Source organism: Oryctolagus cuniculus, chromosome 11, assembly GCF_051225735.1.
Source record: "Oryctolagus cuniculus isolate XC-2025 breed Fujian yellow rabbit chromosome 11, ASM5122573v1, whole genome shotgun sequence".
Taxonomy (NCBI): Eukaryota; Metazoa; Chordata; class Mammalia; order Lagomorpha; family Leporidae; genus Oryctolagus; species Oryctolagus cuniculus.
The window spans coordinates 15021613-15046534 of record NC_142877.1 but is presented as its reverse complement, the minus strand read 5'-3'; the positions used below and the strand labels follow the sequence as shown (position 1 = coordinate 15046534).

The 24922-nt window shown below is 56.3% G+C and overlaps 1 protein-coding gene across 17 annotated transcripts in view; it reads left to right on the top strand.

The window, feature by feature from the left end:
- TOX2 (TOX high mobility group box family member 2) overlaps positions 1–15350 on the top strand; it is a 130559-nt gene extending 115209 nt beyond the window's left edge. For 14 of the 17 annotated variants that reach the window (XM_089307981.1, XM_089307976.1, XM_089307973.1 and 11 more), the window contains 6 exons: positions 3084–3323; positions 4429–4656; positions 10342–10422; positions 11138–11558; positions 12213–12340; positions 14026–15350. In XM_089307981.1, coding sequence (XP_089164107.1) covers positions 3084–3323; positions 4429–4656; positions 10342–10422; positions 11138–11558; positions 12213–12340; positions 14026–14121 — 1194 coding nt within the window. In that variant the 3' untranslated portion in view covers positions 14122–15350. The remainder of the gene's footprint in view (positions 1–3083; positions 3324–4428; positions 4657–10341; positions 10423–11137; positions 11559–12212; positions 12341–14025) is intronic. The other 3 variants (XM_051845030.3, XM_089307970.1, XM_008274460.4) reach the window with 1 other exon arrangement.
- Positions 15351–24922: the final 9572 nt, after the last annotated feature.

Genomic DNA, 24922 nt, shown 5'->3' with positions numbered 1-24922 from the left:
AAATAATTTATTAAATAGACATGCAGAGAAATCTGGATGTTCCAGAGTAGACACTATTTCAGAGGTGCATGGAAATTTTACATGATTCAATCCTATCCTGAGCCATCATGAAAAACTCGGCATGGACCAAAAAGGTAAAATGCTACGAGTCACGTTCTCTGACCACAATAACAAAAGGGTGCATGAAATAAAGCACTCTTCCAGACAACGGCAGGTAAAAAAGGAGGGCACACATTCAGTGGTAAAATGTTTATATGACGCAGCTAAGAATCTTTTCAATGGAAAACTCCAAGTTGTGGAGCAGGGTCCCTCAGTCTCAGCAGATTGACATCTGGGGACAGTGGGTGGGGAGGGAGTCGCCCCGTGCGCTGTGGGAGGTCCGTAGTACCCCAGCTGTGAGAAGCACAAATATATTCAGACACCACCAATTGTCCCCTGCCTGGCCAGCTGGCTCCCATGTGAACCCCTGCCCTGGAGGCCTCTGTTACTAATAAAGGAAATATGAAAATAAATTGTGTAGTTTGGAAAAGCTAGATAGAAAACCACGTGTGACACCTGACTTCTACCTTAATAGACAGGAAAGCATAATTCGGTTAAAAATGATTAAAGTTGTCAAGTTAATTTTTTTAATTGATGAGCAGTTAAAATCTAAACTATTGAAAAGAAAAAAATTAAAATCAGCCTACATTCACAATATTAAAATTTTGAATGAGGATTTAACTACAAAAGCCATATAGTAGATTAAAAATGTTATATTATCTCAGTTAAAATCTAGATGAAATGGGCCATTTCTTTAGATGTGTAGGTATGTGTGTGTGAGTGTGTATGTATGGAACATATACTTACAAATTTAAATATATACCATATAGTACATATTTAAATTACCAAAATATTTGCGAGAACTAGAAAGGAAAATAAACCTACCAGACATGGAAAATATTGCAAAAACAAAAGGTGCTGGGCTTCAGATGGTTTTGTGTCTGCCCTATACCATAATATAAGCACCGGCTTTGCACAAAGAAAACCCCAACAAATAAAACTAAGAGATCGGTTGAAACGGGCAAGCTTTTCAGAAATAAAGACATGTCAGGCTAAGTCAGACAAACCCACGCACAGGCCAGGGCAGCCGCGTTTGTGTCAGACTCTCCTGAAGTCAAAGCAAAAGTGAGACCAAGAGACTGAATACTTCATCATAATAAAAAGTTCCATCCAGAAGGAAGATGCAGTTTGTGGTCTTTCTTGTGTGCAATAAAAACCCACTTCAGATTCCCAAAACAAAAGCTGTACGTATTAAAGGGAGATTTTGATAGAAGCAGAAAAAGTTGCGGGAAGCCTGACAAGGTGCTGTCAGATACAGGAGGCAGCAGGTGAGAAGGGGCATAGCCCTGTCCCTTTGGGTCTTTGCAGGTGAGCGCTGTGGAATTTTTGTAAAATGTCATCACCGTTGGGTCCTGAAGAAAACTTAGCGAATTCTAGAAGGTGCAAAGAGTACCTTCTACGTTCTTCGATCACTTTTTTTTTTTGCCAGAGATTAGCAGCAACAGGAAAATAAACAACCAGTACTTCTCTCTCTCTCTCTCCCCATTCAAATAAATGAAATTAAATAAAAATAAAATTAAAAAATTGAAAACCTATTAACTTGCCTAATGAAGAAAAAGTGAGGAAAACACAGATATGTAGCATTAGATGGTAGACAATAACCCCAGATACAGAGGAAATAAAAATAATTAGGAGTCTACAAATCGCTGTGCCTTGCTGACCTGTGTGCATACGGATTACGCCTAGGTCAGATGTGCACACGGTTCTCAACGTGTGTCTGCTATGAGGAACGCTTATGTGTGTATGCCAGAAATAACCACTGAGAGACTCATAGGGAATAGAGTTAATAAGGAAATTATGGCTAAACTTTATCAATTGTATTTATTCAGTGTATTTAAGAAAAGCTTATTCAATATAGGGCTTAGCAAATGCCAGGTAGATTTGATCTGTAACAGCCGTAGAAGGTAGGGTTGATTACATCCAATTTTTTAAAAGATTTATTTATTTATTGGGAAGCAGAGTTAGAGAGGGAGAGACAGAGAGAGAGGTTTGTTCACCCCCCACCCCCCCCAAATGGCTGTAACAGCCAGGGCTGGGCCAATCCGAAACCAGGAGCCAGGAGCTTCTTCCAGGTCTTCCATGTGGGTGCAGGGGCCCAAGTACTTGGGTCATCTTCCGCTGCTTTCCCAGGCACATAAGGAAGGAGCTGGATCAGAAGCGGAGCAGCCAGGACTGGAACTGGTGCCCATATGGGATGCAGGCACTGCAGGCAAAGGCTGCACTTAGTATACCTCAGGGCCAACCCCACATTATATCCACATTTTACTAATGAATAAATGAGACACAGCGAGGGTAAGTAACTTGGCCAAGTCACCCAGCTGTTTAGGAACAGGACCAGGATTTGGCCGGCACCGTGGTTCAATAGGCTAATCCTCTGCCTGAGGCGCTGGCACCCCAGGTTCTAGTCCCGGTCAGGGCATCGGATTCTGTCCTGGTTTCTCCTTTTACTGTCCAGCTCTCTGCTGTGGCCCGGGAGTGCAGTGGAGGATGGCCCAAGTGCTTGGGCCCTGCACCCCATGGGAGACCAGGAGGAAGTACCTGGCTCCTGGCTTCCGATAGGTGCACTGCGCTGGCCGCAGCATGCCACCAGAGCGGCCATTGGGGGGGTAAACCAACGGAAAGGAAGACCTTTCTCTCTGTCTCTCTCTCTGTCACTGTCCACTCTGCCTGACCAAAAAAAAAAAAAGGATTCAAAACAGTCTGAAAACAGTCTGTGTGTACTTGTGTACTGATTGCTAGTATGCTGCCTGGCAAATCAGTGCAGAGGTTCGTCCCATTCCAGGGGCAAAACTGTGTATAATCAAATGAGCCGTTTGCAGCTGGCCTGAGCTCTGGCCCGGGCTGAGATGCCAACTGTCTTCCCAGGTGACCGTCAACGGAGTGGCAGTTGGTCACCATAGCTCCCCTGCAGGTGCACTGATCCTGCAGGGGTCAAGAAGGGGTAGAACTGTGTGATGACCCAGTGCCCTGTGCTCCGCTTGCAGATCCAGGAGATGGTGCACTCGGAGGTGGCGGCCTACGACGCGGGCCGGCCAGGGCCCCTGCTGGGCCGCCCTGCCATGCTGGCCAGCCACATGACTGCCCTCAGCCAGTCCCAGCTCATCTCGCAGATGGGCCTCCGGAGCGGCATTGCCCACAGCTCCCCCTCGCCCCCAGGGAGCAAGTCAGCCACGCCCTCACCCTCCAGTTCCACCCAGGAGGAGGAGTCAGAAGCTCACTTCAAGGTAGGCGGGGTGGGGCATGGCACCTGGAGTCAGCCCTCGTAGAGGAGCCAGGAAGGTGTCAGCTGGGAAAGAGTGACCCCAGGGCAAAGGGTCCTGGACGGCAGGACGCTGGACCGTCCCAGAGGTGATGGCTCAGTTGCCTGCAGAGCATCCGCCAGGTCCACCTGCCGCTCAGTATCCTGCTCGCGCCTCCTCTCCCTCCCATGGTGAAGTCAACGCCACAGCCCTGCTGGTTCTCACGCATGAGCTACACACACAGCCCGGGCTCCGACCCAGGGTGTGGGCATCTGTCCATACTCTGTGGGGCATGGAGCCTGACCCCACAGCCCAGCCCGGGTGCCTGTGTCTGGGACCGCGCGGTGGCCTGGTGTTGCCTGTGTGTTCTAGGAGCTAGACCAGCACACACCGGAGCTGCGGGAAAAGTCCAGCTCAGCCTCAGCCTGGGCCAGGGCCCCCTAGACAGCGGGCTCCGGGGCTTCCCTGGTTTTCTCTTTCTTTCTTTCTTTCTTTCTTTCTTTCTTTCTTTCTTTCTTTCTTTCTTTCTTTCTTTCTTTCTTTCTTTCTTTCCTTCCTTCCTTCCTTCCTTCCTTCCTTCCTTCCTTCCTTCTGTCTTTTTTCTTTCTTTTTTTTCTTTCTTTCCTTCCTTCCTTCCTTCCTTCCTTCCTTCCTTCCTTCCTTCATTCCTTCTTTCTTTCAATTTTTTTTTTTAAGATTTATTTATTGATTTACACAGAGAGAGGGAGACACACAGAAAAGAGGTCTTCCATCCTCTGGCTCACTTTCCAAATGGCCACAGCAGCAGCAGCAGTAGGAACAATAGGAGTAGCAGTAGGAGCATTTGAGACAGAGAGAGCTTCTTTCCACCAGTTCATTCCCAAATGCCCTCACTAGTCAAGGCCAGAGCAGACTGCGTCCAGGAACCGAGAAGTCCATGGAGGCCTCCCATGTTGGTGGCAGGGACTCAGGAACTTTAGCCTTTACCTGCTGCCTCCCGGGGTGTGCATTAGCGGGAAGCTGGAGCCAGGAGCAGAGCCGGGATTCGAACCCAGGCACTTGGGCCAAACACCCACGCTGTGTGGCTTTTTGCCCTCTCTCACCTGGGCAGCTCTCAGGAGAGAAGAGACCCTCTGCCGACCCAGGGAAAAAGGCCAAGAACCCCAAGAAGAAGAAGAAGAAAGACCCAAACGAGCCGCAGAAGCCCGTGTCAGCCTACGCGCTCTTCTTCAGGGACACCCAGGCCGCCATCAAGGGGCAGAACCCCAGCGCCACCTTCGGGGACGTGTCCAAAATCGTGGCCTCCATGTGGGACAGCTTGGGAGAGGAGCAGAAGCAGGTGAGCCAGGACCCCTTCCTGAGATGGCCCCTGAGGACCTATGTGCTTGGGGCCAAGGACAGACCTTGAAGGTCTGGACCCAGGCCTGGCCTCTGCAGCCAACGGCTCCTGCAGAGGGCCTCCCCGGGCTCAGCTCCCTGGCCAGCGCTGAGGTTCCCTCCAGCTCCCCTGAGTGCCAGCTGTGTTCCCCAGGGGACCCCCGGTCCTAGACTTCTGCTTCCCCAGCTGTGAATGAGCGTCTCTGTCCATCCTGCCCCTCAGCTCTGCAGGTCTGGAGTCCAGGCCAGAGCTTCCTGTCCCACTCACCACATGTCTGGGGCCCCCCTAGAGGCCTCCTGGGGGCAACAGAGAGCAGAACCAGCTCACTGGCCAATGCAGTCGCCAGCTGTGTGACCTTGAGCTGACCACTTAACCTCTCTGAGCCTCGCTTTTCCTATCTGCGAAGCAGAGAGCTGGCTGCCGTGCTCTGAGCTCACGTCGGAGCTGAGTGCTGTGCAGGGCTCTCTCCACTGTGTCCTGGAATCCTTACAACACCCTGTGGAGTGGCCGCTGCATTCCTGTTTCGTTAGCAGGAAATGGAGATGCCAAGAGACTAAGCACCTGGCCCAGGTCGCCGCTGTGAGTCAGGGTAGTCAGCATCTGAAGTCAGATCGGTGGAACCAGGAGGCCCAGTGAGGCTGCTGGTGACACAGCCCCGTGTCAGTCCCGTGAGCAGATACATCATGGGTGTAACGCTGGGGTTGTCACTGTGCCACGTACCAGGAGGGCCCAGGTACACACGAGAGCAAAGAGAGGGGACGGCCCCAGTCCTAGGGCCAGGTCTCCAGGTGCAAGCTGAGGGTGAGTTCCTTTGGGGGAGAGGAAGTGCTCCAGGTGGGAGTGCCAAGCTTACGAAGGCCTGGGGAGGGAAGGAGCCCAGTGAGGCCCTGGGACCGCAGGGAGACCCCCGTGGCTGTGGAGGGCAGTGAGAGCCAGTGGGGCAGAGACGGAGCTGGGGTGGTGGCAGGGGCGGAGCCTGGGAAAGGGTCAGGTCCACATTCTAAGAGCAGAGGAAACCACTGAAGAAGTTTAAGCAGAGCGAAGACCCGTGTGGCCGCCTGCAGGCAGGTAAGGGTGGACGTGGCAGGGCGACCGACGTCCAGGTGGGAGGTGACAGCAGCTGGGACCAGAGGATTGGGGGTGGCCGTGGAACACTGCATGGGAAACGCCTTCTTAAGAGTCTGGTCTGGGTTCGGGGTGAAGGGAGATTTGCTCACTGAGCCGGGAAACACGAGGAAGGTAGCAGGTGTGGGCCAGAGACAAGGGCTGTTGTCCTGCCTGAGCGCTAGCCCTTATCACACCCTAACATCTACTACCCTTTTGGAATAGATTACAGTGGGAGGGCTTTACCGGGGAGGCTGCATTGGCTGGCGGGGGAGGGAGGAAGGGGGCGGCCAGAAGGGGACCTTCTCAAGGAGGTGGCCACCACGGGCGCCTGGAGCAGTCCCACCAGGGCACTTGGGGAGCCAGTGTAGGACACCCTACATGGTGGGTCACCCCACGGGAGAGCAAGGCTGCTGTCCTACACCTGCTCTGTCCATCATGGGTTGACAGCTGCTGCAGGGGACACAAATACCCCAGCACTTCTGCCCTGTGCCCAAAGAGCCCTGTGCCAATGGATGCCATAGTGGTGGGTGTGGTTGGAAGCGGAGCTGCAGCAATGCCAAGACCCCAGGGGCTGTGGACAGGGCTGGGGAGGGCACCGGCGGCGTCTGCTGCACCGACACTGTCACTGTCATTGGTTTCTTTCACTGGCATCCATCTCCCTCTCGTGCTCAGTCCCTGCAAGGATGGAGAGCTCAGGCACTCTGTCCCAGGAGGCTCCCCACTGACCCCAGAGGGCAGCCCAGAGTCGGCAGAGGAGGCTGAGGGGCCCAGCCCCCATGTTGGTGCTGTTTCTGAGGCATTTTTATTCCTTTTCATTGACTTCTCTGTTTTTTTTTTAATCTAACAACTTGATACATATTTATTTCCATCCAAGAGCTTGGTAATCTCTCCTTTCAGTCAATGCATTATAAATGGTGAGCACGCACATTTATTTATTTATTTATTTATTTAATTGAAAACCAGAATTACAGAGAGGCAGAGGAAGAGGCAGAGAGAGGGAGGTCTTCCATCTGCTAGCTCACTCACCAAAATGGCCACAATGGCCAGAGCTGAGCCAATCCAAAGTCAGGAGCCAGGAGCCCCTTCCAGGTCTCCCAAGCAGGTACAGGGGCCCAAGGACTTGGGCCATCTTCTACTGCTTTCCCAGGCCATAGCAGAGAACTGGATCAGAAGTGGAGCAGCTGGGACTCGAACCAACGCCCAAATGGCATGCTGGCACTGCAGGCCATGGCTTTACCTGCTACGCCACAGTGCTGCTGCCCCCCATCCAATTTTTTTTTTTTTTTTTTGCAAACTGTTGTTGGTATGTTTTTTCCTATTTTAAAAACATCCATTTTTACTCATTAAAAAGGCAGACTGGGAGAAAAAGATCTTCTATCCACTGGTTCACTCCCCATTTTCCCACAACAGCAAGGGCTGGGCCAAGCCAAGACCAGGAGCCAGGAACTCCATCCGGGTCTCCCACATAGTGGCAGGGACTCAAGTACTTGGGCCATCACTTGCCACCTCCCAGGTGCATTGGCAGGGACCTGGACAGAAACAGAGGTGGGACTCCATCCCAGACACTCTGCTATGGGATGTGGGCCTCCCAAGTGCTTGCTAAATAGGCATTTTTAAAAGATTTGTTGGGGGCCGGTGCCGCAGCTCACTAGGCTAATCCTCCACCTGCGGTGCTGGCACCCCGGGTTCTAGTCCCAGTCGGGGTGCCAGATTCTGTCCTGGTTGCTCCTCTTCCGGTCCAGCTCTCTGCTGTGGCCCGGGAAGGCAGTGGAGGATGGCCCAAGTGTTTGGGCCCTGCACCCGCATGGGAGACCAGGAGGAAGCACCTGGCTCCTGGCTTCGGATCGGCTGTAGCTGCCACTTGGGGGGTAAACCAACGGAAAAAGGAAGACCTTTCTCTCTGTCTCTCTCTCTCTCACTGTCTAACTCTGACTGTCAAAAAATAAAAAATAAAAAGATTTATTGGGGCTGGTGCTGTAGAGCAGTGGGTTAAAGCCCTGGCCTGAAGCGCCGGCATCCCATATGGGTGCTGGTTCTAGTTCCGGCTGCTCCACTTTCAATCCAGCTCTCTGCTATGGCCTGGGAAAGCAGTAGACGACCCGGAGGAAGCTCCTGGCTCCTGGCTTCGGAACAGCGTAGCTCCAGCCGTTGCGGCCATCTGGGGAGTGAACCAGACCTCTCTCTGACTCTCCCTCTCTCTGTAGCTCTGTCTTTCAAATAAATAAAATAAATTTAAAAATAAAAAATTTATTTATTTATTTGAAATACTGAGTTACAAAGAAGCAGAGGCAGAGAGAGAGGTCTTCCATTCACTGGTTCACTCCCCAAGTGGCCGCAGCAGCTGGAACTGTCCTGATCCAAAGCCAGGAGCCAGCAGCTTCTTCTGGGTCTCCCACACAGGTGCAGGGGCCCAAGGACTTGGGCCATCTTCTACTGCTTTCCCAGGGCATAGCAGAGAGCTGGATCAGAAGTGGAGCAGGCCGGCGCCGTGGCTCAATAGGCTAATCCTCCACCTAGCGGCGCCGGCACACCGGGTTCTAGTCCCGGTCGGAACGCCGGATTCTGTCCCAGTTGCCCCTCTTCCAGGGCCAGCTCTCTGCTGTGGCCAGGGAGTGCAGTGGAGGATGGCCCAAGAGCTTGGGCCCTGCACCCCATGGGAGACCAGGGTAAGTACCTGGTTCCTGCCATCGGATCAGCGCGGTGCGCCGGCCACGGCAGCCATTGGAGGGTGAACCAACGGCAAAGGAAGACCTTTCTCTCTGTCTCTCTCTCTCACTGTCCACTCTGCCTGTCAAATAAATAAATAAAAATTAAAAAAAAAAAGTGGAGCAGCTGGGACTCAAAACATACCATATGGGATGCTGGCACTGCAGGTGGCAGCTTTTCCTGCTATGCCACAGGGCCAGCCCCAGAATTTATCTTTTTAACTACCCACCTGGCTAAGCTGTCTTATTATTTCTGGGAATGTTCAATTAATTCCTGGGTTTTCAGGTAAAAAAATATACATAAATATAAAAACATACACATCTCAGTGTGTGCGTATGTGTGTGTGTGTATAATCTATAAATACATTACATGCATGTATGCTCTACAAATGATGGTGACGGTTTTTGTCTCCTTATTTTTATCTCCTAATTTCCTGTAGTTATAATTCTGATTTTATCTTCCCAGTTATAATAATTAGGACTTTCACAAAAATATGTTAAATAATGGTGATGACAGTGGTCTTAGGTTCTTTGAATTACCTTTCATGTAATAGTTTTTAACTATTAAGCATAAGGGAGACTATTGTGTCAGTTTTTTAAATCACATTTAAAATTTTATTTATACTCCAATTTTACTAATATTGAATACACTAATAACCAAGGGCAGTAGTGTTGAGAAAATTATAGGAAACCAATAAAAACCCTACTTCTCCTCAAAAATTTCTAGCCTAGCTGATTTGGTAGTAAATTCTTACAAATCATCGAACAGCAGATGATTCTAGCACTTAGAAAAAGGAAAACCTGCCCAAGTCTTTCTATACAATGTAATCTGGAAACTAAGCATTATGAAGGAAACTGTGTCAGTTAGGTTTGAAAGATAACAAACAATCCCCAAACTTAAAGCAACCACCATTTACTCAACTTAAGATGTCGAGGTTCCGGGGCTTGTGCTGGGCTCAGCTTGGTGGTTCTGCTGCTGCTCTTGGCTGGGCTCAGCTGGGTGATTCTGCTGCCGCTCTTGGCTGGGCTCAGCTGGGTGATTCTGCTGCCGCTCTTGGCTGGGCTCGGCTGTGCATCTGCAGTGCAGTAGGGTAGGCAGCTCTGCTTCTGGGAACCAGATGACTGTCAGTCAAACTGGGCCACGAGTGTCTCATCACCCAGCTGGCTGGCCTATGCTTGCTCACGTGGCAAATCAGAGTCCCAGGAGCGGCAGAAGGCAGGCCCCACTGTGCAAGCACTTTTCAAGTCTGCTGGCATCAACTCTGCCCCTGTTCTGTTGGCAAAAGCAAGTTCCAAGGCCAAGCCCCACAACACTGTGGGAGGGCTCTATTCAAAGGCAGAGACACAAGGAGGTTTGGACAAAATGGGGCCATTCCTACTATGGCATATGAACCTATGTCTAAACTTCCTAATAACTAGCTTAGTAAATATGAATCCGAAGACACTATAAACAAGTAGCGTTCATTCAAGGATACAAAGATGATTAAGACATTCTGTACTGTGCTGGATTAAAATCAGGGGCTTTAGGGGCTTCTTTCTAGACTTCATTCTGTCTCTCTGTTGTCAGTTGTGCTGATGTGAGCTGGAGGCCCAGGGAGGAGAAATGCGCTAGCCAAGGGCACACAGCCATGTGGCTGAGGAGCCGGGATACAGTCTTGCCTCCACACTCTGAGAGTGCTCCCAGAAATGAGCCCCTGGTGGCTTCCCCAGCGTCTGATCAGCCACCCTCATCCACACAAGGCCCTTGAGTGCATGCCTCCCTGCCCCAGGCCCCTGCAGCCTGTCTCCTCTGTGGCACCCCTCCCCAGCGTTGCCTGTGTCTTGGATCTTCCAGGCCTACAAGAGGAAGACCGAAGCAGCAAAGAAGGAGTATCTGAAGGCTCTGGCGGCCTACAGGGCTAGCCTGGTCTCCAAGGTAACGGAATCCCTGAGCACAGCTTCGATAAGCCAGGGGCCCCTGGGGGAGGCAGCAAGAAGAGAGGCCCTCAGGAGTGGGCAGCAGCCTGGACCTTGGAAAGGAGGGGTGAGACCGACATGGCCAGGTCTGCAGCACACCTGCCATGTGCCAGGCTCGTGCCGGCCTCTTTATGTGCAATGAAATGCCATCCAGTTCTTCCAGGAAGGGCCCAGCACTCGGAGGGGGCAGGCAGCATGCCTGACGTTATCCAGTTTGTTCGGTGCCTGCACTCGCACTCAAACTTGGTTTCACCAGTCTTTGCACCTGCCCACACCATCTTTCCCCACGGTCAACACCAGCAGTGCAGGGGGCTGGATGGCCCAGCAGAGAGAGGGCTGCTATGGAGAAGATGGCATCAGGGGGGTGGCAAAGGGCACAGTTCTGAGAAGACCTCGTGCAAAGGCATGGGAGCCGGGGCAGGGCTTCAGCGGGTGATGGCTCTGCCGGCTGGTGCTGGCTTCACTGCTGGCCAAGGACCACAGGAGTCCCCCCTGGGTGGGGGTAACAGCAGGGGGAGGTGTCTAGTGAGGTCCAAGTGCATGCCAGGGATTCTGCACAGTTCCCTGGTCAGTCCACACTGCTCCCCTAAGGGCCTAAAGAGCCAGCCCAGGCTGTGTCGGGGGTTGCAAAGCCCCTGGCCTCACAGCCCACATTCTTGCCCGCTCTCCTCCAGAGTGATGGGTCCTCTCTCCTTCCAGAGCCCCCCGGAGCAGAGCGAGAGCAAGAGCACGCAGGCAAACCCGCCAGCCAAGATGCTGCCCCCGAAGCAGCCCATGTACGCCATGCCAGGCCTCGCCTCCTTCCTCACGCCCTCGGACCTGCAGGCCTTCCGCAGCGGGGCCTCTCCCGCCACCCTCGCCCGGACACTGGGCTCCAAGTCGCTGCTGCCAGGCCTCAGCGCGTCCCCACCGCCGCCACCCGCCTTCCCGCTCAGCCCTTCCCTGCATCAGCAGCTGCCACTGCCTCCGCACGCACAGGGCGCCCTCCTCAGTCCCTCTGTCAGCATGTCCCCTGCCCCCCAGCCCTCTGTCCTGCCCACCCCCATGGCACTGCAGGTGCAGCTGGCAATGAGCCCCTCGCCTCCAGGGCCACAGGTGAGCAGAGCAGAGGAGGGGTGAGTCCTTCTGGGATCCCTGGTGGAGACGGGAGGTGGCTTGGGATCTGGAACACTGGCCCTGCCACTCACCAGCTGTGTGACTGCAGCCTTGGCACCCTACCTCTCTGTGCCTCAACTTCCCCATCTCTGAAATCACCTTGGCTCATCCGAGGCCCCAGCAGCAGTGAAGAGTTCACGAGCTCCAGAGCCTGGCATATTCCAGGGCCTCCTCTTATGCCCAGTCCACCTTGGCTCCCCGCCCCAAGAGGAAGGTGTGGGCATTGGCCCCAGCCCCCTGCTCTCTCCTCCAAGGTCTAACCCCCACCCCACAATTGTTTCATAGAGACAATTCCAAGGCGCACACCACCCTGGGAGTTCATTCAGCCTAATGGCCCCATTTTATAGATTGAGGAACTGAGGCCCAGGAAAGGAAAGGCTGTGACAACAATGTCACCCACCCCCAGTCATCTTAGACAATAGCTGAATTGTTTGGGCAGGTGTCTCATGGGGAACGGGAAGAAGCGCTGGGGGGCAGAGAGGCAGAGGGGACTCTGTGGGCCCCCAGCGGACGTGTCCATCTGCAGAGCGCCCGAGACAGCCCCCACCCCCTTCTGCCTTCCCTCGTTCACCGTCTCCTCCTTCCCCTCCCCAGGACTTCCCTCACATCTCCGAGTTCCCCAGCGGCTCCGGGTCCCGCTCACCGGGCCCATCCAACCCCCCAAGCAGTGGGGACTGGGACAGCAGTTACCGGAGCGGGGAGTGCAGCACCAGCACCTGCAGGTCAGTCCCCGGCCTCCGTCCCAGCTCCGGGAGCGTGGGGAACAGAGATGACAAAGTGGTCGACAACGCTAAGGGGGACGCGGAAAGGGGACCCCCGGGTCTTCCAGAGGCTTCGTCCCGCTGGGAAACCAAGGCTGCCCGTCAGGCTGCGTTCCCCCTTCCCTCCTGGGTTTCCCACCTCCCTGGGACAGTCGCAGGTGGGTCGTTGGCCAGGTTCCCGGGGCAGAGCCCTAGTGACAGGGGCCGGGTGCCTCTGCCATGGGTCGCGGGGTTTGTGGGAGAAAGGACACAGAGGCAGGGCGGGGCAGGGTCGTGGCTCCAGCTGGAGACTCACTGACCCCCCATGGGAGCCCTGAGGTACCCCAGAGCAGGCCCCGCCTGGAGGTCGGGAGCTGGCTGTGTCTGCCCTGCGTCAGCCAGCCCTGACGCAGCTCTGGGCTGTCCCCAGGGTGTGCCCCCCCCCCCCCGGCAGGGCAGCCCCACTGAGAGAAGGGGACAGCTGGGGGCACAGGAAAGGGGGCCAGGGGGAGGGGCGACTGCAGCCCTCGTGGCCCAGCATCCTCTTAACACACGGGCTCCAAGGTCACCCTGGTCCTTTTCCCGTCCTGCACCCTTCACCTGCCCCTCCTCTCGGAAGCCCTCCTGGGTCCGCGCCACACCAGCTCAAGGAAGAGCGCCCTTTCCTGTTAGCCAGCAGAGCGGGCGCACCTGCTCCACATCCTGCCAGGCTGGCTTCTGCTCCCTGGGCCGCGGAGTCCAGGGCCACACCTGGGGAGCCGAGCCCTCAGCCGCTGTCCCCACGGCAGCTCCACGCCGGGGAGGGCAAGCACTGATGTGTGGTGGCCAAGAGGCCAGAGAGCGCCAGCTGCCCCAGCCCCGGCGAGCAGAGCTTCCAGGGGGTGGGTGGGCACAGCTCAGCAAAATCCCGTTCCCCACCCGTTCCCTTGTCTCTGCCTTCCCAGAAGTCAGCGAATGGGGGCAGATAGAAGGTGCTCTTTTTGTTGTTTATTTGAGAGAGAAAGCGCGTGTGCAAGAATTCCCATCCGCTGGGGAGCTGGGAAATCCACCCAGGCTCTTCCACGGGAGTGATAGGGCCCCCTGTACTTGAGCCAGCACCTGCTGTCTCCCAGGGTGTGCAATGAGCAGATTTTGGGAATTGGGAGCAGAGCTGGGGCTTGAACCCAGACCCTGCGATATGGGACGCGGGCATGACAAGCGGCATCTTAACCTCTACACCAGACACCCAGCCCACGAGGGACGGTCTCTAGGGGCCGTCACCAGTGCCCAGCTTCCTGGGGCAGGCCCTTCGTATCCCACGTGGCACTCAGTCCCTGTTTTAAACACACAGAAAGCGCCTGCCCCCTGTAGTTCTGTTTGGAGTGGACAGATGAAGACATGGCGATCCCAGCTGGCCTGGGCACGGGCGCTGCTGCAATGGGCTTCTAGGACAAGCCCCCTGCCGCTCTGCCCCAGGCTTGGGGATGAGGAATCCCCGCTGTGGTTCCAGGAAGGGTGTCCGGTTCTCCGTGGTGGGCCGTTGGGGACGGGAGTGCGGGGGACAGCCACAGGGATCCCCAGTGGGGCAGAGAATTGGGTCCTCACGCACGCTCCCTGGACTGGGCTCCTGGTGGGCACCTGGTGGGCTCGCAGCTGCTCTGACAGCCCCTCCTCTCTCCCCCCCACAGCCTGCTGCCCAGGGACAAATCGCTCTACCTCACCTAATCCTGCCTCCTCTCCCTGAGGCTCGCTGGAAGGGCACTGCTCGGCGCCTGAAGGGCTGAGCGCAGGAAAGAGGCCTTGGCAGGAGGCAGGTGACGGCCGGACAGAGCAGTGACACGCCAGTGCCCGGGGCTCAGTCTCTCCCTCAACTCCCAGCAGCCCCTGCTGCTCACCTGCTTGCTCCGGGGAACCGCGGACCCCACCTCTCGCCCCGCACACGGCCCCCTAGGTCTGGACGTCTGGCCCCAGCCCCAGCTCACGCGGGCTGCCCCGGCAGGGCCGCCGCCAACAGAAACCCAGCCCTGGGCGCCCGGCCCAGCCGCAGGGGTGCACTTATGGTTTTCCGGTGTGGACTGAAGTTCCAAGAGCCTCGCTGTGGGCCCCGTGTGCGTAGCTGACTAAATGTGTTAGAACCGTGCCGAGACATCTGTGAGGTTATTTTGTTGGGGGGAAATGTCGTTTCCTGTATGGTCAGAAGCATTTTCTATGCCCCTAGCACCTTCTTTCTTAAGTTTCTCTGAAGGGACTGGCTGTCTAGCGTTTCGTCGTCTACACAGCGAGCACCCGAGCTGCTGGCCGCACGTGTGGACGGTGCTCCTGGTTCCAAGCCGACGTCCACGGATGTGCGATGGGCAGCCACGACTGTCGTCTATTTCCAATGAAAACTGGAGGCCACTGTTGTGGTTTGTCCTGACGTGCGTGTGGCCCAGGGGTCGCTTGGGTTTCGGTTCCTGGCTCTGTCCGTGGCTGTCTCCCACCCTGGCGGACATCCATCCGGGTGCCCAGTGCTTCTCTCAGATCTCTTTGTAATAAAACTCCAGAAACAAGCCTGTGACTTCTTGACCGTTGTAGGCTGGGCCTCTCAGAGTGGGTTTGGTGCTGGCTGTGCCAGGATGGAGCCCCTCATGTGGGCGGGCTCGGGTAAAAGCCCCGCCTGGGGGCCGGCACTGTGGCGTAGTGGGTAAAGCCACCACCTGCAGCACCGGCATCCCATATGGGCACTGGTTCGAGACCCGGCTGCTCCACTTCCAATCCAGCTCTCTGCTATGGACTGGTAAAGCAGTAGAAGATGGCCCAAGTCCTTGAGCCCCCCTGCACCTGCGTGGGAGACCTGGAAGAAGCTCCTGGCTCCTGGCTTCAGACTGGCTCAGCTCAGGTAGTTGCAGCCATCTGGGGAGTGAACCAGTAGATCGAAGACCTCTCTCTCTCTCTCTCTCTCTCTGCCTCTGCCTCTGCCTCTCTGTAACTCTGCCCTTCAAATAAATAAATAAATCTTAAAAAAAAAAAAAAAGCCCCGCCTGCCCCGTGCCAGCCCAGGGGGCTCTGTGCGGGCGGCAGGATCTCCCTGACCTCAGTGTGGCCGTCTAAGGAGGTGAGAACGAAGTTGAGCCCAGAGGCAGTCAGTATCTGTGGATGGGCGCAGGGTGTCGCCCCCAACAGCGCGGCTTGAATCTGCCCCTGCAGGAACAGAAAAGTCTCAGCAAAATCCCTCCTGCCCAGAGGGGGACCCCAATGTGAGGATGCACAATCCCATGTTCTGCTTTCCTATGAAAAGCAGCTGATGCATTGTGTGAAAGCAAACACGGTACGGGGACAGCGGGGAAGGAGCGGAGTGACAATGGAGCAGACCCAGGTGTGCCAGCGGCGAGGGAAAGGGGGTACGGGTGTGCCGGCCTGGGGCTCTCATCAGCCGGTGGCAGGGAGAGGCCCCCCCACCGTTCTTGTCGGCGGGGGTGGGGAGTGGGGAGAGCCCAGGGGACCCTGAGTGCAGGCAGCTGCCCGGACGAGCTCTCTGCACTTCCTTCCCCAGATCTTGGGTGGTGGAAAGGAACAAGTAACAGTCTGGCGACGGCTTTCACTGCGGGCACAAAACGGCAGCCTGGGGCCCAGCAGTAGCTTGGAGGCTGCACCGTTGCCACTGTGACACCGCTGTCTGGACACGGCAGGTGCTCCCAGACCCACGGGCCAGACCGAGGAGCACCGCCCTCCTCCACTTTTGACAGCTCTCGGGGTCTCTGCTGCAGCCGGAAGAAGCTCTATCCTTGCAGATGCCAGTGGGTGGGCTGGGAGCTGTGGGGGCCGATTCCTCCGTGGAAAAGGAAAGAACCATAAGCAAAAAGCAGCCCGGGTCCCCTTGGCAGCGCCGACGTGGAGCCGGAGCAGCTCGAAGGGCAGAGGCTCCTGGTCAGTCCCCCGGCGGGGCGACTTTGTCTCGCGTTCAGCTTTTGCTTTTGCCTTGGAGGGGACAGCGTCACGGGGTTGCGTTCAGCCCCAAGGAGCAGGGTGTGAGGCCGTCAGGCTCCTCTTCCGAGGAGACCCCTGCCCCTCGCTGCTGGGCCAGCGGCTCAGGGGTCGCATGGAAGTGTCCCCCACGCCCAGCTGGCATCGCGGCTGCTCTGCGCCCTGAGGTCCCCAAGCAGAGCCTGCGTGCCTGCCTGCGGACACCAGGGGCGGCCACGTGGCTGCTCTGTGGCCTCGAAGGGTTGGAACAGAATCACTGGGTCAATGGAAGGTTCAGAAAGGTGATTCCAGGGCCAGGGTGGACACCCGTTGTCCCAGTCCATCCAGGCTGTCCTCACGGTGTGCAGGGTGGCTTATGGACCACAGTGACTGCCTCTCCCAGTTCTGGGAGCTGGGGCATCCAGGACCAAAGGGGCCAGCAGATCTGCTGTCTGGCAAAAGCCGCTTTCCTGATTCGTCGACGTCCATCTCCTCGCCCTATCCTCTTGTGGCAGTGGGGCAACGGGGTCCTTTTAAAGACTGATTGATTTCATTGATTTCAAACACAGAAGGATAAAGAGAGAGAGAGGGAGCTATCACCACTGGCTCACTCCCCATTGGCCACCGCATCCAGGACTGGGCCAGGCCGAAGCCAGGAGCCAGGAGCCAGGAGCTTCTTCTGGATCTCCCACGTGGGTGCAGGGGCCCAAGCACGTGGCCCATCTTCCGCTGCTTTCCCAGGTGCGTTAGTACGGAGCTGGATCAGAAGTGGAGCAGCCAAGACTGGAACCAATGCTCTGTTATGACGTCCTGGGATCACAAGTGGTGGCTTCTCCCGCTGCACCACCACGCCTGCCCCTCCGGAGTCTTACGAGGGCACAGAACCAAGTCATGAGGCCTCCACCCTCACGGCCTTACCATCTCCCCGCGGCCCCATCCCCAAAATCATCACACTGGGGGCAAGGACCTTAACAGTGAGTGTGGGAGCCACAGACAGCAGTGGGCATGGTGGGTTCTGTAACCCACCCAGGTCTCTGCTACTGGCCCTGAGTGTTGCCCTCCTGATTTACAGCTGCCCATGGTCTAGTCATTGCCCCTGGTCACCACACAATGGTGACCTATGATGGAGAAGCCCCCTGATTGATGCCATTCACACTCTGGCGCCCCACGGGGTGGGCCCGACGCAGGTCTCCGGCTGCAGCGTCCCCCTGGCCCACGGCGCCCTGCTCTGGTGCCTTCCGCCCCTTCTGTGCGTACTCACTCACTAAGTGACTGAATAATGAGTCATAGCTGTAAGCCAGGACCCTATCTGGGCCTCTGTCTGAGTCTGGGAAGTGGACCTGGAGCCCCACAATGACGTTGCACACTAGGTCACTGCCTCCAGTCCTACCTGCAGGTGCAAGGCCCTCAGCCCCTGGCCACTCCCCATCTTGTGCTCCTGTTTATACCACGAAGTCTCGTGCTAATGATGAACGGAGTAGCGATGAAGACTTGATCCACTGTGGGGTTCTGTGCCCTCCTAAGACTCCAGAGGGGCAGGCGTGGTGGTGCAGCGGGAGAAGCCACCACTTGTGATCCCAGCACGTCATAACAGAGCATTGGTTCCAGTCTTGGCTGCTCCACTTCTGATCCAGCTCTGTACTAACGCACCTGGGAAAGCAGCGGAAGATGGGCCACGTGCTTGGGCCCCTGCACCCAAGTGGGAGACCTGGAAGAAGCTCCTGGCTCCTGGCTTTGGCCTGGCCCAGCCCTGGATGCGGTGGCCAATGGGGAGTGAGCCAGTGGTGATAGCTCCCTCTCTCTCTCTTTATCCTTCTGCATTTGAAATCAATGAAATCAATCAGCCCAGAGAGGGGTCTGTAGGTCGCTGGGGTGCACCCCCTCCAGGGCTTGCTTAGGAAGCTGTGCTGGGCCCAGTGTGCTCTGTCTGCACTTCCTGGCTCACCACATGATGCGCCTTCCACCTGCTGCTGTCAGAGGCCAGACGAATGGCGCCATCCGCTTTGGCCATGAGCTGAAGCAAACCTCGTTCCTTTGCACCTAGTTTTCCTCAAGTATTTTAATCATAGAACAGAAAGCTCAGACACCCACCCAAGCCTCACGCCAGGGCTTCCTCAGATCCGGGAAGCAGCGTCCCCTGGATCTTCCCAGTCCATCCTGCAGCGACGCTGGCCCTGAGAGCCCAGCACCACTCCACACTCCAGCCCTGAGGTCTCTGCCAGGTGCGCTCCTGCCAGGTGCCAGGCCTGCTCCCCTGTGGTCTTGTCACAGGCCAGGGACTCCTGTGGGAGTGACAGCCTCAACCCTGCAGGATCAGTGTGCACCTGGCCCGCCACCCCTCAAGGCCCTGTGTCATTGCCAGCCCCTGGAGCATGTCCTGTCCCCACTGTCTACAGAGCTGGCCCCAGATCCGGCACCCCTCACCCATCCCGGTACCAAGTGCCTTCTGCAGATGTCCCCATACACCAGTGTAGCCTTAGCAGGAGCCGCTGGGGCCATGGCCAAGGTCCCCAGATGATCCTGCTGCACACAAAGGAAGGGGCAGGAGGGCGTGGTGGGGACTGTGGCTAAGCAGAACATGACCGCTCTGCCTACAGGCATTTAAAGTTGATGGATAATAAACACCGTGCCAGGGTCTGGCATTGCGGCACAGTGAGTGAAGCTGCTCAAAGCACCAGCATCCCGTATGGGTGCCGGTTCCAGCCCCAGCTGTTCCTCTGCCAGTCCAGCTCCCTGCTAATGCACCTGGAAAAGCAGCAGAAGATGGCCCAAGTGCTTGGGCCCCTGCACCCATGTGGGAGACCCAGATGAAGCTCCTGGCTCCTGGCTTTGGCCTGGCCTAATCCTGGCCCTTGCAGCCATAAAGGAGTTAACTGATTGATGGAAGATCTCTCTCTCTCTCTCTCTTGCTCTCTCTCTCTCTCTCTCTCTCGCTCTCTCACTCTCTCTGTAGCTCTACCTTTCAAATAAAATAAATCTTAAAAAAAAAAAAAAAACCACCATGCTAGCCCCAAACAAAAACCAAACACACACCTAAGTTTGCCAAAATTGCCAGGTTTTCCAGTGAAATGCACCCCAGACCATCTAGTCTGTGGTTTCCGGGGAAGACATGGTGAATGGCATGGGCTCTGCGACAGTCACACAGGCCTGATGTTGAATCTTTGCTTCTCATCTGTAAAACAATTGTGTCTCCAATCTAGAGCCGCTGTGAGAGATGTTGGTAATCAGGCTAAGCAGTGAGCCCGGGTCGAGATGGAGCTGGCACTCCGTTAACAGCAGCTATTATCATTACTACTACTACTACTACTATTGTGGTAAATGAGAGAGTAGCCATGGTGATTATTTTTAAACAATCTTTCTTGTAGCGCAAATTGATGAGCTCACTCTCGTGTGGGGTGGTGGCTCCTCCTGGTGGTCATCATCAAGAACTGCATATGTAGCAGCCATAAGAATGGTTAGGAGCAGGGTTGGGAGTTCCAGAGGTTTGGTTTGGTTTTGTTTTGTTTTGTTTTGTTTTTTTGATAGGCAGAGTGGACAGTGAGAGAGAGACAGAGAGAAAGGTCTTCCTTTTCCGTTGGTTCACCCCCTCCCAGTGGCCACTGTGGCCGGCGCACCACACTGATCCGAAGCCAGGAGCCAGGTGCTTCTCCTGGTCTCCCATGCGGGTGCAGGGCCCAAACACTTGGGCCATCCTCCACTGCCTTCCCGGGCCACAGCAGAGAGCTGGACTGGCAGAGGAGTGACCGGGACTAGAACCCGGGGTGCCGGCGCCGCAGGCGGAGGATTAGCCTATTGAGCCGCGGCGCCTTGAATGCAGTTCTGCTATCTGCAGGTGACACACGTTGTTCACTTGCACACTTAGTCTCCATGTTCTACCCGCCGCGGGGCGGCTCTGACAATTTAATGAGACAGTATAGTATCATGCCGCATGCAGTTAGCATTTAGGAGGTGCGGGCTATGAGCCCAGGATGGCTCTAGCGAGAAGCCAGCAGGATCCCAGAATTCAGAGCGTCCTGGGCCTTGCGTGGCCAACATCCCTCCCGCTGTGAGCAGGTGAGACAGGCGGGACCCCGCGTGTCAGGATTTATTTGATTGGGTGGTGAGAAGGGGTTACCCCCGGGTGGACGCTCAGAATTCCATCGAGGCACAAGAGTCCCCGGGGCTGGGCACTGCTCTCTCCAGAACCCTCATTCAAACTCAAAGTCTCTGCAAGGAACTCCATCCCAGGCTCCCGGGTGAGCGTGAGTTTCCCAGCTGCTTCCCTCCCGGGGGGCGGGGGGGACACCCTGCGTTGTTCATTGCTGCACTGCGCCCACCTGCAGGCCGGCACAGCCACCCCCAGAGAGGAGCTCCGGCCAGACCTGCCCTCCAGCTGCCCCCGGAGCAGCCTCCCCTACGCCAGCCCCGCCGATAACCCAAGCACTGAGGGTCTGGAAACCTCGGGCGAGGGGCCTCCGCGGGGCCCCCAGAGTCGAGAACGCAACAGTGGCGTGCGTACGTCCTTGGGAAAGGGGCTTTGGAGGCACGGAGGGGCTAGCCGCCCGCGCGGGTCAGAGCTGGCGGGTCGCGGAGCGGGTTGGGGCAGGGGTGGAGGTGGGGGTGGGGACGAGGCAGTCTGGCACCCGCCAGGGCTTGCCCAGTGATGGGCGCTCTCTTCACCCCCGACTCGGGGCCTGCTCCCCACCGAGCAGCTGTGGGGGTCGCTGAGACCCAGGGCGTTCACGCACTGGCAGGTGGACAGGCGCCTTCCTCGGCGGCTCCTCTGTGCTTTGTGAACCATCCTAAGGGGTGGGGAGTTCGGGGCAGCAGCTAAGAGGCCGCCTAGGAGACCTGCATTCCTTACCAGGGGCCTGGGTCGGAGTCCCAGCCCCACTGCCAATTCCAGCTTCCTGCTCGCGGGCGCCCTGGGAGGCAGGGGGGCTGGCTCAGGAGCCTGGGTCCCTACCACGCGGGTGGAGACCTGGGCTGAGCTGTGGCCCTCTAATGTCCCAGCGGCCAGCACTGAACATTGCAGGCGTTTGGGGAGTGAACCAGCGGACGGAAGCTCTTCCTCTCAGCCTCTCTCTCTCTCTCTTCTCTCTCTCTCTCTCTCTCTCTCTCTCTCTCTCTCTCTCCTCTCTCTCTCCCTCTCTCTCTCCCCCCCCTCTCTCCTCTCTCTCTCCTCTCTCTCTCTCTCCTCTCTCTCTCCTCTCTCCTCTCTTTCTCTCCTTTCTCTCTCTCTCCTCTTTCTCTCCTCTCTTTTTCTCCTCTCTTTCTCTCTCTCTCTCCTCTCTCCTCTCCTCTCCCCTCTCTCTCTCCTTTCTCCTCTCTCCTCTCCTCTCCCCTCTCTCTCCTCTCTCTCTCTCCTTTCTCCTCTCTCCTCTCTCTCTCCTCTCTTTCTCTCTCTCTCTCTCCTCTCTCTCTCTCCTCTCTTTCTCTCTCTCTCTCCTCTCCTCTCCTCTCTCTATTTCTTTCTTTTCTGTTAAAGATTTGTTCTGTTCATTTGTAAGGCAGAGTTACAGAGACAAAGGGAGAGACACAGAAAGAGAGAGAGATCTTCCACTAGACGGCTCACTCCCCAAACGGCTGTAATAGCTGAGGCTGGGCTGGGCTGGGCTGAAGCCAGGAGCTTCCTCCGGGTCTCCCATGTGGGTGCAGGGGCCCAAGCACTTGGGCCATCCTCTGCTGCTTTCCCAGTGCTTCAGCAAGGAGCTGGATCGGAAATGGAGCAGCCGGGACTTGAACCGGAGCCCATACGGGATGCTGGCTTTGCAGGCAGCGGCTTTACCCTCTATGGCACAGCTCCGGCCCCATCTGCCTTTCAAACAAATGAAAATTTGAAACATGAAACTAGGAATATTAAATCAATAATTAAAATATCTTAAATTTTATTTAAAAGTTTTTTTAAAACACTTTTAAGCATTTAATTGAAGTTTAACTTAAAATTCCCAAGCTTTCGGTGGACAGATGGAAGAGGTTGGGCATATGCATGGGTGGTCACCAGCCCTTCACTCCCAAAGTTTCCTCACAGTCCCGCCCCCGCCGCCCCAAGCCCGCCCTGCTCTGATCCGTGTCACTAGAGCTGGCTTTTGCTTTTTCTAGAATTTCCTATAATAGCCGTGTTCTGAACGTGCCGCTCACGTGACGGCTGCATTCCCTGAGCAGCGAGGCGTGCAAAGGCAGCTGGCGCGGCCTGATGACCCGCGAGGCCGGGGGAGAGCACAGCTGGGCGTGGCTCTTTGTTTGTTTTTTTTGTGTTTTCCATTTTTGTCCTCTGAGAGTCGGAGGTGGTGTGGCTGGCTTTTGGCAATGACACTGCAAGCTGCACAAACATTCCCGCACAGCTTTTCTGGACATATGCTTTCATGTATTCTGGGTAGGGACGTGGGAGTGGAGAGCCTGGATCGCACGGTAGAATATGTTTCACTTCAGGAAGCGGCACCAGAGTGTCTCCCAAAGTAGGTGCACCGCCTGGCCAGCTACTTGGAGCTACTCATCTGAAAAGCCACACTAGGGACCCCAGGAGGGAGGCTGAGGACTTCTGCTCTGGCTCCCCCTGCAGGCTGCGAGGGGAAATGCGCAGCAAGGCGCCCCTGGGACGACCGGGGCCCTAAGGCTGCCACGACTGGGGTGGTAGCAGGGAGAAGGCCGGTGCCTCGGAGTTCTGGGTTCAGCTGCACCACGGATCTGAGAGAGGAAGTGACTGGGCCCGCCAGAGGGTGGCCAAGACCGTCACCAGCCTGGCCAGTGTCACGGGTCCATCGCAGGGCCCTTCTGTGCCTCAAAGCTGACAGCTTACAATTGTTGCGACTGCGTGGGCTGCTAGGTGGGTCTCCTGCAACACACGCTTAGGGACAGACAAGGGCGGCTGAGCCGGCACATACAGGACGGCTTCTGTATCCAGGCTCAGCTGGGATGGCTGAGACACCCGGGGGTGGATGGGCAGCCCTGGTGGGCTGTCCAGGGGGTGAGCTGGGGCGTGCTCATAGCATCCTGGTGGGGAGGATACAGGGCTTCCTGCATGTGGTGGCCTGCGTGGCGTCCCCTCCGAGTTCGTGTCCGTCCAGAACCTCAGAACATGACCCGACTTGAAAACAGGGTCTTTGCAGATGGAACGTCTTGAGGCAAGGGCACCAGGGTGAGCGCAGAGCCTAACTCCATGCCAAGTGTCCTGCAGAGAAGGCCAGAGGGTGCGCAGGGGACAGAGGGGACGGGGAGGGAATCTGTGCTCACACCGCCAGGTGTCGCCAGCACCCAGGACAGAGGCAGGGACAGGACGGTCCTCGGAGCTTCCGGAAGGAGCCCATCCTGTCACAGCTCAGAGGCAGCCTCCCAGCCTCCGCAGCTGGGTGAGAACGCGCTCCTGTGGCAGCCTGGGGACGGGCACGCATGGCACCTGGGCACCCAGTGTCACTGCCACCGTCCCCTGCTCACAGCGGGGCTGCTCAGCCCAGGGGCTCTGAACGCATGAAGGGGCTTGCCTGGGCAGGGGCGGGGGAGCGAGGGAGGATATGGCTCTGAGCACGTCAGGACGATTTGTCTTGAAAAGATTGATGTGTACATATGTGTGTATGTATGATGTATATATGTGTGTGTGGTGTGTATATAGATGCATGTTTATGTATATTTGTGTATGTGTATGTATATGTGTGTATATACATGTGTGTATGTATCTGTACATGTGCATATGTGTGTATGGATGGTGTGTGTGTGGGTGTGTGTATGTATTTGAAAGGCAGAGCAACAGAGAGAAAGAGGAAGGGAGAGAGATTGTCCATCCTCTGGTTCACTCCCCACATGACCTAAGCCAGGAGCCAGGAACTACATCCGGGTCTCCCACGTGGGTGCAGGAGCCCAAGCCCTTGGCCCACCTTCTGCTGCCTTCCCGGTGCAGCAGGGAGCTGGATGAGAAGCGGAGCAGCCAGAGTTTGAACCAGTGCTCTGATACGGGGTGCCAGTGGTGCAAACGGCAGCTCCCCCCATTAGCCCACGATGCCAACCCCATGCCAGATGTTTAGCCAAACCCTGGCCTCCACCTCCTGGGTGTCAGCAGCACAGGTGCCACCCCCACCAGGACACGATGAGACAAAGCGTCTCTGGACAGTGCTAGTGTCCCCTGGGAGGAAGACTGACCCAGGATTGAAAACCACGGGGTAAACAAATCATCAGGCCAGGCTGACTCCACGAGAGGAGCCTGTGGAACCGTGGGGGCACCGGCCCGCTCCCTGACGGCCTTCAGGGGCAGCCCACCTCTTTGGGACACCTCACACTGGGCTTGAGACTTGTAGGCCCCGCCCCCCTGAGATCATGGGACCTGGACCTGTAGCTGTAGTTTATGAGTGAGCCCCGGTCCAGATCCAGGACCTCTGGTGGCTCATTTGTTGTGGATCTGAGCTGGAGGATTCAAACCACAACACAGCCCAACCAACACCAGCCGAGAAATGCAGAAAAAATGGCCTGAAGCTCACGGTTTGCCCTGGGTGGGTTTTGGATTCAAACAGGTAAGACATGAGTGTCCAGGTGTCCAGGTTGGGCACTGCAGAAATATCTAAGGGGACCCTGGCAGGCATGGACTAACTTATGAGTGGCAGAGGCAGGATCTCGGGCTCCCTCCTGATCCCAGGGGGCATGCTGGCAGCCCCGCCATGCCACACGCTGGGCACA